The sequence below is a fragment of the Quercus suber genome, unplaced genomic scaffold, assembly GCF_002906115.3.
Source record: "Quercus suber isolate HL8 unplaced genomic scaffold, Cork oak 2.0 scaffold_225, whole genome shotgun sequence".
Classification (NCBI taxonomy): domain Eukaryota; kingdom Viridiplantae; phylum Streptophyta; class Magnoliopsida; order Fagales; family Fagaceae; genus Quercus; species Quercus suber.
Window position 1 is genome coordinate 201,706 of NW_027069683.1, and position 11,981 is coordinate 213,686.

At 41.3% G+C, this 11,981-nt stretch overlaps 1 protein-coding gene across 1 annotated transcript; it reads left to right on the forward strand.

Annotated features, from left to right (window-relative positions):
• Positions 1–212: 212 nt before the first annotated feature.
• Positions 213–1,362, forward strand: LOC112028784 (RING-H2 finger protein ATL64). Its single transcript, XM_024061476.2, has one exon. The coding sequence runs from the start codon at positions 273–275 to the stop codon at positions 1,209–1,211; it is 939 nt and encodes a 312-aa protein (XP_023917244.1). The 5' UTR covers positions 213–272; the 3' UTR covers positions 1,212–1,362.
• The last annotated feature ends 10,619 nt before the right edge of the window (positions 1,363–11,981 follow it).

The following is an 11,981-nucleotide window of genomic DNA, read 5'->3' on the forward strand; positions in this document are numbered from 1 at the left end:
ATTATATCATCCAATTATCCAAAAAAAAAATTATGGATAATATTTATATGCATGCCGCATCGTTTTGTGTTTTATATGGTTATGCTAATCTGGTTTTTTTTTGGGTATAAAAAAGATTAGAAATACTTCTGCTAAGTATAGTATAATATACCGCGTGTCCGCAACACCAACTTAATCTGCAAAATGCAGAGTAGACGCTAAAAACAACGCAAAGCTCAAAAAAGGCAAAAACGAAACCCATTTACTCGGCACACAGTTATATTTGAAGATATATGCTAGGAACCTTCCTCGCCCCTTTCCTAAACCCCAACCTCCCCATAAATGATCAAATCCCCTTCTCCAATCTCTCACTCTCACTCATACACCTTCATCAAACACTCACTGACTCACTGACAAACGCACTCACTCTCTCTCCCTCCCTCTCTGTCTTTCTCTCTAAAACCATCACTCTAGCTCTCTCTCTCTCTCTTATGGAGGCCAACGCAAGCTATGCTTTCAATGGAAAGATCATGCTAGCCACGGTGATCATTTTCTTCGTTGTGGTATTCATCTTGATATGCTTTCATGCCTACCCTTGCTGCTACTTCAACAACAACAACCACAACCGTCGCCGCCGTCGCCGTCGCCGCAGCCGCAGAGCTAGCCAGCTTTTCCTAGAAACTATCACTAACTACACCAACGCTGATGATTCTCTCTCAAAACAAGGCCTTGACCCTTCAATCCTCAAAGCCATCCCTACCTTCACCTACTCCTCCAAAACGGACTCGCTAGAATGTGCCGTGTGCTTGTCCGAGTTTGAAGATGATGACCAAGGCCGAGTCTTGCCCAAATGTGAACATACTTTTCACGTTGAGTGCATTGATACGTGGTTCCAGTCTCACTCTAGTTGCCCACTCTGTCGAGCTCCGGTTCAGGCCGATATTCCAGAGTCAAAGCCCGAAATTTTGGCCGAAACGAAGGGTGAACCTTCCGGTTCATGTGCAGAACCGGGTCAGGTGGGAGCATCTGACATGGGTTTCTCTGGTTTTTCGCAGCAGGTGAGTTTGGTGGCCTCCGGTGGCCAGAGAAAGCCATTGGAGCTGGTGGGTATAGTTGTGGAGGTGCCTAGGCCGAGATTGTTGGATGAAATGGGTTTGGGTTCGCCCGGTGGACAGGGGCTGAAGAATCCGGGTAATCGGGTTATAACTTTGAAGAGGATCTGCAGTATATGAGTGTGAATGCTCCGAATCTCATGAATCGGAAAGTCAAGACCCGCAATGGAAACTTGTTTCGTGTTATAGTAGAACACGTGGCAGTTCATTTTGCATGCGTGGCAACTGTATACATTTTGATCTTTTTTTGAGGAAGTATTCATCTTGATCTTGGATGTTGCTTTTACCTTGACGTGACAAAACGGGCTCGTCGGGTCGGGTCGGGTCAATTAAGTTTACGGGTTAAAAAGAGTTATTTTTAAATAGGTCAATTAAGCTGCCGGTCGGATTGAATTTACTTGTATTTTTCAAATAATTTTTTTTAATTACAAAAACAAATCAATAACAACCTGTTTAGAGAGAATGAATAAAATCAATTAAGCAAATGAATTGCACTTAATGCCACTTGTTAATATCCTTTCAATTTTGATAGTTTTGAGTATGACAAAAATTTTTATAGTCATAAATTTACAATGGAAAAAGTTTTTAATATTAATAGTTTATTGTCAAAATGCATATAATTATAAGTTTATATCTTTAAAAAGAGATAAATCTTAAAACAAATAAAATAAGTAAGCCAACAAAGTAGTAAGTTATCGATTTTTTTAAGTATACATGTTCATATTACATTTAAAGTAATAGTGAAGTTAAATTACTTAAAAAGGTAAGCTTAAAAAAAATAAAATAAAATAGTAAGTGTGAAGAAATGGCAGAGGCCGGAGGCGCAACTGCGCAAGAGAAAGACCGAAAGAGTAGAGAATGAGAAACTGCGAAAGGAAGCTTTGTGGGTTTCACTGGTTTGGTTTGACTCAACTTTCAGCTTTGCCGTTTGTGGCTTTGGTCCTTTGGAGTTCGGACAATGCACTACAGCTCAGACAATGCACTACAGCTCAGTTGAATCCTGAATGAGATTTTTTTTTTTTTTAAATGGTTGTCTTGACTAATTGGTGATGACTCTTGACAGGCCCTTGTCTTGTGTAACTTGTTGTAGGCAATTGGCAGGCAAGCACAGAAGCTAGGCTAGCTAGCTCTTATTGGTGACTTTTCATGAATATTTTTTTTTTTTTTTTTTTTTTTGCTTGGTGGTACTTTTGATGAATTAAATATATTTTTTATAATATATTAATTATTAATTTTGATATTTTGTGTTGTATGCACTAGTATCAGAACGTAATTAAATATTTTTTAGCAAATTTTTTAACAGGTCGGGTCAGGTTGGTTTGCAAAAAATTGATTCAAGTTACGGGTCAACCCGTTTTTACTTTAAGTAAAAAAAATTGAGTTCAAGTCATGTATTTTTCGAGTCAGATCAGGTCGAGTCGAAAAATTCTAACTTTTACCCAAGAATGTAGATACAGATATTAATTTAATACAGTTTTATTGTGTATTTCTTTAAATATTGGAATTGAAGAATTTAAATGACAAAATGTGAAATATATAGAGTGGATAGATTAAGATTTTGCAAGTTCTTTTACAAAACAACACATTTTTACAATAAATAAGTAAGAGACGGAAGGAGAGGGGCTAAAGAGCATGGTATATTGTTTCTGTTTTAAACAATATATACGCATTTTCACACTTTTTCACTCACACGTTGTGGGGACTAATTGGATTGGACCCAGAGTATGAATGGGTTTTCAGCCCAACAAGCCCAAAAATAAATTTGTAGAGAGTGGATAAGGTTTAGGCGCTGGCCGGCGTTCACGAAGTATGAACTCTTCTTTTATTGAAAAAAATACTTAGAACTATTTACAACTGGGGGATGCTCCTCGGCCCATGGCCGAGGAGGCCTCCTTTCTTCCCCCCCTTTACTTATTCGCTCTCTTTATATAGTCTTCATTGTCCTATCTCGTTCTTCCATCTGTTGATCATCCATTCGCCTTTCTTCTGATCGTCCGTCCATCAGAGGCCTTATCAACACTCAAGTGGTTCACCCTGATCAACGTCGCCCTGCTAAGGAGTTGCATCCCCATTAATGCGGCCAGAGGGGTTAGGTGAATGCATTAAGTGTGGAGGTGACAGCTTGCTCTGGGCTTGTCCCTTCCCAAAATTATCCTTAGTATGCCGAGGACGAAGAGGTCCTCGGCGTGGATCCAAAAAAGAGTCTCTCCCTAATTTAGCCTTGGATGGTCATCCTTCCTCGGCGGGCCTTGAGCCTACTACAGATAGGCTGAGGCTATCAGGCCACGGGTCCCCAATAGCCCCCAAAACCCTGCTTCACGTTCCTCGGACGGGAGGAGGTTTTGACATCTACGGGCCCTCTAGACGAATCGCCCCACTTCGGTCCACGCTAATGCTGGCGACTTTTCGACTACCCGATGTACGTTTTGGCGTTTCAAGACTCAGTGTGTGCCCACATTAAATTTGGTGCACCACGTTTCCACTTTCAACGATGTGATGTGTAATGTTTGGTGGGATCTCCTGCTTTTATGGGCAGCGGATACATTTGGGGAGCCTAAGGGCAGTATAAGTACCTATTTGAACCGTCTGGGTCCTCATTTTCGCGCTTACGACCATTGATGCGTTATAATTGAATCTGGTTCAACTTGCACACTGCCTGAAGAGGATCGTCATATTTCTATAAGTCTTCTTCTCCGGTGACCCCAAATTTTCCCTGATTCTATTCCTTCTTTTCTTCTTCTGAACCTTTAGCGTCCTTGGGGATGGTAAGTTTAAGAAGTTAGTTGAGTCCAATGAGATGATGAACAAATTCATTGTTGACTAGGATACCCAATAATATGAGTTTGAAGTACTGTGAAGAAGGGGAGACTGGTGTATGACATAGGATAATTTGTATTCTCTTTTTATTTCATTTTTTCTTCCTCGGTGGCATTGTAAGGAGACTGTATATTTTTTGTTTGAACTGAATACTCAATACTTTGCTTCCAACTATGGATATTTTCTTTTACTTGCTTTACTCTAATATTCTGCTCAATACTTGTATTCTATTCTGGAGTTAGTCTCCTGAGATCACCTGTTATCTTTCAAATATAAATCTAAGGATCGTATTATAGCTTGACTCTAGGTAACACTCTGGTTTTTTTTTTTATAGATAGTTATTTTCTCCATAGGTTCAAGTCCTTGGACCATGCAATACCTTGGTTCTGTCTAGTACGCGGATATAGTGTGTGATTAGTTTCCCCTAGGCTTGGGTCCAGGACCATACAATGCCTTGGTTCTGTCTACCACTTCTATTTTTCTGTAAATATCTAGCTCCCCATAGGTTGAGTCCCGAGAACCATGCAATACCTTGGTTCTGTCTATACCCAGGTATAATGTGTGATTAGTTTTCCCATAGCTGGGTCCGAGGACCATGCAATGCCTTGGTTCTGTCTACCACTTCTATTTTTCTGTAAGTATCTAGTTTCCCCATAGTTTGAGTCCGAGGACCATGCAATACCTTGTTCTGTCTAGTACCTAGGGTATAATGGTGTGAATAGTTTTACCATAGGCTTGGGTCCGAGGACCATGCAGTGCCTTGGTTCTGTCTACCACTTCTATTTTTCTGTAAGTATCTAGTTTCTCCATAGTTTGAGTCCGAGGACCATATACCTTGGTTCTGTCTAGTACTCAGATATAATGGTGTGAATAGTTTACCGTAGGCTTGGGTCCAGGACCATGCAATGCCTTGGTTCTGTCTACACTTTTATTTTTCTGTAAGTATCTAGTTTCTCCATAAGTTTGAGTCTGAGGACCATGCAATACCTTGTTCTGTCTAGTACCTAGGTATAATGTGTGAATAGTTTTACCATAGGTGGGCCCGAGACCATGCAATGTCTTGGTTCTGTCTACCATTTCTATTTTTCTGTAAGTATCTAGTTTCTTCATAGGTTTGAGTCCGAGGACCATGCAATACTTGTCTGTCTAGTACTCAGGTATAATGGTGTGAATAGTTTTACCATAGGCTTGGGTCTGAGACCATGCAATGCCTTGGTTCTGTCTACCACTTCTATTTTTCTGTAAGTATTTAGTTTCCCCATAGGTTGAGTCCGAGGACCATGCAATACCTTGGTTCTGTCTAGTACCCAGGTATAATGGTGTGAATATTTTTACCATAGGCTTGGTCCGAAGACCATGCAATGCCTTGGTTCTGTCTACCACTTCTATTTTATGTAAGTATCTAGTTCCCCATAGGTTTGAGTCCGAGACCATGCAATACCTTGGTTCTGTCTAGTACCCAGGTATAATGGTGTGAATAGTTTTGCCATAGGCTTGGGTCCGAGACCATGCAATGCCTTGGTTCTGTCTACCACTTCTATTTTTCTGTAAGTATCTAGTTTCTCATAGGTTTGAGTCCGGACCATCAATACCTGGTTCTGTCTAGTACCCAGGTATAATGGTGTGAATAGTTTTACCATAGGCTTGGTTCGAGGACCATGCAATGCCTTGTTCTGTCTACCACTTCTATTTTTCTGTAAGTATCTAGTTTCTCCATAGGTTTGAGTCCGAGACATGCATACCTTGATTCTGTCTAGTACCCAGGTATAATGGTGTGAATAGTTTTACCATAGCTTGGGTCCGAGACCATGCAATGCCTTGTTCTGTCTACCACTTCTATTTTTCTGTAAGTATCTAGTTTCCCATAGTTTGAGTCCAAGGACCATGCAATACCTTGTTCTGTCTAGTACCCAGGTATAATGTGAATAGTTTTACCATAGGCTTGGGTCCGAGGACCATGCAATGCCTTGGTTCTGTCTACCACTTCTATTTTCTGTAAGTATCTAGTTTCTCCATAGGTTGAGTCGAGACCATGCAATACCTTGTTCTGTCTAGTACCCAGGTATAATGTGTGAATAGTTTTACCATAGGCTTGGGTCTGAGGACCAGCAATGCCTTGTTCTGTCTACCACTTCTATTTTTCTGTAAGTATCTAGTTTCCCTATAGGTTTGAGTCTGAGGACCATGCAATACCTGGTTCTGTCTAGTATAGTATAATGGTGTGAATAGTTTTACCATAGGCTTGGGTCCGAGGACCATGCAATGCCTTGGTTCTGTCTACCACTTCTATTTTTCTGTAAGTATCTAGTTTCCCCATAGGTTTGAGTCCGGACCATGCAATACCTTGGTTCTGTCTAGTACCCAGGTATAATGGTGTGAATAGTTTTACCATAGGCTTGGTCCGAGGACCATGCAATGCCTTGATTCTGTCTACCACTTCTATTTTCTGTAAGTATCTAGTTTCTCCATAGGTTGAGTCCGAGACCATGCAATACCTTGGTTCTGTCTAGTACCCAGGTATAATGGTGTGAATAGTTTTACCATAGGCTTGGTCCGAGGACCATGCAATGCCTTGGTTCTGTCTACCACTTCTATTTTTCTGTAAGTATCTAGTTTCCCTATAGGTTTGAGTTCGAGGACCATGCAATACCTTGGTTCTGTCTAGTACCTAGGTATAATGGTGTGAATAGTTTACCATAGGCTTGGATCCAAGGACCATGCAATGCCTTGTTCTGTCTACCACTTCTATTTTTTTGTAAGTAAGGTTTTCTCAGATCGCTTTACTGGAGACGATTCCTCCTTGGGTCGGATTATGATCTTTACACGTGGCGTTGATCTCGCCTCCAGCTCGAGCCCTATCTTTTCATTTATGAAGCGTCCTTTGGCCATTCGTGTTCCGCGCTTGACGCTCGGTGCGCGAGACGCCCTTCATTAATGTCCTCGTGAATTAACACTAGTCCAACGGTCTACGGCCCCCTTGGAATTTGGTAGCTTTATTATTAGCCCTGCTGATAACTCTCTTTTCGAATTCCGCGTGAATTAATTCTCACCAACCTCATCTCTACATAAGGCTTTCCGAGGTGATGGTTTCTCCATACTCCATGAACCTCTCAACACAAATAGAAGGACATACCCTTTCAGCTCCCCAAGCCCTTTAATAACCCCGCCGGAATTGTGACCGGAGTTGCAGATATGGGCGGCTTTGGGCGGGTGAGGACATCCGTGCCAAGAGCCGTTATGCCACAGCCCACTGGGCTTCCGGTGCGGCAGAATCTAGGCGTAACCCTGATGGCGTCATACAAGGTGGCCGGAGGGATGTCGTTGAAGTACCTAATGTCTCTCCTCGGAGCCACCCAACGAAGGAGACATGCGAATTCATGTCATGGCGGTGCTCGAGTGTTGCCATCTCCAACGGCCAATGCTCACGAGGATTGGAGAGAATCAAGGGAACATCACGCGGGGGAGGGCGTCCTGGCCCCTGCATCTGCTCTCGCTTTGTTCAAGCTCGCCTCTCCGAGAAAGGAGTGTTGGTGGCTTTGAAGCGAGCCTGTCTCGGGCCCCTTCGCCCTCTTACTGTCAAGTTCTCCCATTCTCTTGGTCCAATAAGGAACGGGTGACACTTCCCTCTAGTTTCTAGGACGGGTCCACCTGGGCCTCTGATGTAGATTTAACTTGTAAATTTGTTTGTAAAGCACGCCTGCCTGAGCCTCTGATTGTTTTGTACTTTTTCTATTTATGAAATAATATCAAGATTTCTCTTTTCGCTGTCAAATCTTCCATTTTCTTGCGATTTTTTTTTTACGTCGCCACCTACTTTAAAACGACTACTTAGAACCATCGCCTGGTGCGCCGGCCAGCGCACTATCCTTCCCACAGATGGCGCAATTGTGGGACTCAATTTGGATTGGACCTAGAGTATGAATGGGTTTTCAGCCCAACAAGCTCAAACAATAAATTTTTAGAGATGGATTGAAGGTTTAGGCGCTGGCCGCGTTTCCGGGAGCATGAACTCTCTTCTTTTATTAGAAATACTTAGAACTATTTACAACTGGGGGATGCTCCTCGGCCCATGACCGAGGAGCCTTTTTCTTCTTTCTTTTCCCCCTCCTACTTTATTCGCTCTTCTTATATAGTCTTCATTTCCTATCTGTTCTTCCATCTGTTGATCATCCATTCGCTTTTCTTCTGATCGTTCGTCATATCAGAGGCCTTATCAACAAAGTAGTTCACACTGATCAACGTCGCCCTGCTAAGGGGTTGCATCCCCATTAATGCGGCCAGAGGGGTTAGGTGAATGCATTAAGTGTGGAGGTGACAGCTTGCTCTGGGCTTGTCCCTTCCCAAAATTATCCTTAGTATGCCGAGGACGAAAAGGTCCTCGGCGTGGATCCAAAAAAGAGTCTCTCCCTAATTTAGCCTTGGATGGTCATCCTTCCTCGGCGTGGGCCTTGAGCCTACTACACGATAGGCTGAGGCTATCAGGCCCACGGGCCCCACAGAGATAGTTGGAGAAGTTGGTCACAAGACTCACAAATTACCTTTGGGCTCAAGGAAGGCCTGCTCTTCCTTAAGGAAATTTAGGTAATTGCATTAGGGCCTACATGGAAGAAATTAAGCTCCATAATCTTAATTTTATCATATAATAGAAAAATCTAAAATAAAATTTGTAGGGATAAGGGCCTAGAAATTGTATATTGGGCCTTGAGCCTTATCCGAGGACGTTGACATGTCCAAGGAGAGACAAATAGATATGAGTTATTCCAATCTAAAGTCTCATAAGTAAAAAATGAAGAGAAGGTGGTCCGAGGAGTAATTCCTCCTCGAATATGGTTGATACATCTCAAGCATGAATTTTCACTACAAAAATGACCTCCATAAAAGCTCCAGTGATGGAAGCATGCTTTAGAGACACACAAGAATGCAAGGGACCCGAAAATATCTAAGGAAAAGCTATTGTCACTGCATTAAATGTATTACAGCTACTTTTCTAACCGCATTTATGTGAAGAAGACCCCTGAACAGTGTTTCCTTGGCAACCGCGACTCATAGATAGCCAGAAGGGGTGTCTGATGAGACAGGCACTCAAGTAGCAGCTTGGATGATTGACAAATTGATGGCCAAGATCATCGGGAAGAGGGCATATAATGTAAGAGACCCTTGGAAGAACAGGGGGAGGAAGCAAGAGATACTGTAGCAATTTAGAACCAAACTTGTAACAGAGTCTTCAGGAGCAATATTTAGGAAACCAGTCTCCAGGGACTTGGCTGAGGTCTTTATTCCTTTAGGACATATCTCTTATCTGCCTTTCTTCATCGTTGTAGGGACCCTTTTTTGTTATGTTAGGCTGGGCTGCCTCCTACAATATTAGGCCCAAATGTTCTAAGTAAAGGAATTGAGACCGGTCCAACTGCAACTAAACTTGGTCCGGCTTGTGCCTAAATTATGCCTCATTTGCCAGGAACATGCTTTCAGATGGGTTGTGGCAGACAGGTATGATAATAATGACAAAATAGAGTACTTTGGCTATTTAATAAAAGAAAATAACCAAATGATCCCTATTCAAGAAAACATAATCGCAATAGTTATAATTATTTTTACAAAGAGAACAAAGGGGAACAGATAATAATATATGAGTTAATCAGAAAAGAAAAGAAATCAAGTTAAGTCTGGTCCGCAGGAATAAAACTAAAGAGGAAAGAACGCTTCTTCTCAACACAACCAGTCTCCAAGGGAAATCCTGTCGTGGAAATTGATCATTTTGAGGGAAACAGACCTGAATGGTTAGTGCCTGGAGGAACCCTTTTTACTTTTAGCAGAGAGCAAGATTTTGAGAGGGAGAGAGGGAAAATCAACCTACTGGTGCATGCTTGCCGGTCTAATTCTCTATTTTTTTTCTTTTCCTTTTCTTTGTTTTTAGTCTTTCCTCTTATCTTTTCTTTCTTTTCTTTTACACTTGTTTTCTATTTTTGTGATTCCTTTTTCCCCGATTCTTGCTACCCCAATCTGGGCATGGCAAAGGCCTCCTTATATAGTGTCTGCTGTGACCAGATTTTACTATTTTGGCCCTTAATTACCTTTGTCTAGTCTGAGTGTACTTGTCGACCACTACTGGTCCGTTTATGTGCCATTCCCCCTTTCGAGACAAAGGAGAGTTGTTTTATTTATTAGTCTGCCGTGATATCCTTTCCTGCCACGGTGTAGGTGCTCTCTCTCTCTCTATCCCTCATGACATGCACCTAGCAGTTCCCACTCAATCTTGCTTCTTTTAGGTAGTCTGTCATCCCAGTAGGACGTATCCTCCAAAAGAGCTTGGGCAGAAATCACAGAATAGATTTTTTCCCCTCTTCCCTCCACCAAACCATGCTCTTTTACCTCTAACACATGACCCCATCATGTCCCATATTGGCTGGATATAGGCTGGTGGTGCCTGGACCTTATGCGTGCCTCCCTTTCATGTATGTCCAAAATCTATTTGCTGCTCATGCGTTTGCCACGGTCTGGAGGCTTGCTTGCACAGTCTGCCGCCCTTCTTTGACCCTTTATGTGGGTTGTTTTACAATTTTTCGCTCTCCTTAGGGGCTGGGCTTTATTTGATACTGGACTTTATATTTTTTTCAACCTATTCCTTGATTGCCATCATGTCTTGCCATATCACTTTGTCAGGCCTCTTTAGGCCTGCCGTTTATTCTTTCCCTAATAGCTTAGTATGGCCATGGATTTTCTTACTTATGGGCTCCTGTGTCATTTTTGTTTTCTCTTAGGCATTCTTGACCCATTTGCTTTTCTTGGGCTATCTCGGCCTTTTTCCTAACTCTATGTTCCCATGTGTTTTTACTAAATTCATTGGGCTTCCTCGGCCCAATTACCTCATACTCATCATTGGGGTTTGTGGGCCTGCCATCAACCCCTTACTCTTTTTGCTTGCATTGCTTTGAGCTTGTCGCGGTCCCTTCTCACTTTTCTACATCATACACTGCCCATGGGTTTGCTATTTGCTATTTCTCTCTTTTCGGGCTCCTTTGAGCCCATTTACTTCTTCAAAATCCATTTATTTATTTTATGGACCTGTGATCCATTATTCCTGCCGCTTGAGCTTAATGGTTCTTTTTTCTATCTATTTGCCAACTTCTTTTTGGTTTGTGTTGCTGGGCTCCCGCTTTCCCTTTTTTTTTTTTTGGCTTACAAAATGACCATCAACAATCGTCAAGACCTATTGGTTAGTTGCTTAACTCACTAGGGCCCAGTTCTTCAACCCAATCTCTACAAATTTATTTTTCTGAGCTCATTGGGCTAATACCCCATAGCTTTTGGGCTTGGGCCCCAAAAAGGTGACCCTACAAAATTTATCATGCTTGTTGACTCTTTTTTTCTTTTTTTCTTTTTTCTTTTGTCCCTCCCATAATGTGGTATATGGTTTTTGTTTTGTTACTTAACCTCTACTCAATATTTACCTATCTATTTTCTTTTTTCTTTAAACCTAACCAAGTAGTTTCATCAAATATTTCAATAACCAAGATTCCCACTAAAATTTTAAATTCTTCAAAATCAATCTTTATCAGTAAGATCAAAGATTCTTGTCCTTCCCAAATAATACAATTTAAGATAAAAGCATATTTTAATATTTCCAAATAACACCATAAATGCATGAAATACTTTGCCAAATGATGAAATCAAAGATGGTTGTCCTTCCATGCCATTAATTCATGCATTTTTCTATACGCAATACCAAATATGATGTGCTTTCAATGCTTCATACATTTTCCATAATCTATTAACAGAATAGTGCATAAAGTACATTTTAGGAAAACTATGAACAACGCTCTAAAATGGGTTTAACCTTCAAATATTTAAGTGTAATAATGATTATTTAAAAAAAAAAATTAAAAATCTCATTAATAAGTCACTTACCTTGAAAAGTCAACTAATTTTACCTCAACCAGCACCACGTAATCAACGAATCCAGTCATTAGGTTCATCACCAAGGATCTTTGAACCTACTAGACACAAACCCTAACAATCTCATTAAACTAGCCAATTAGCATGGCTCAATTTGATTATTTAAAATATTGTATA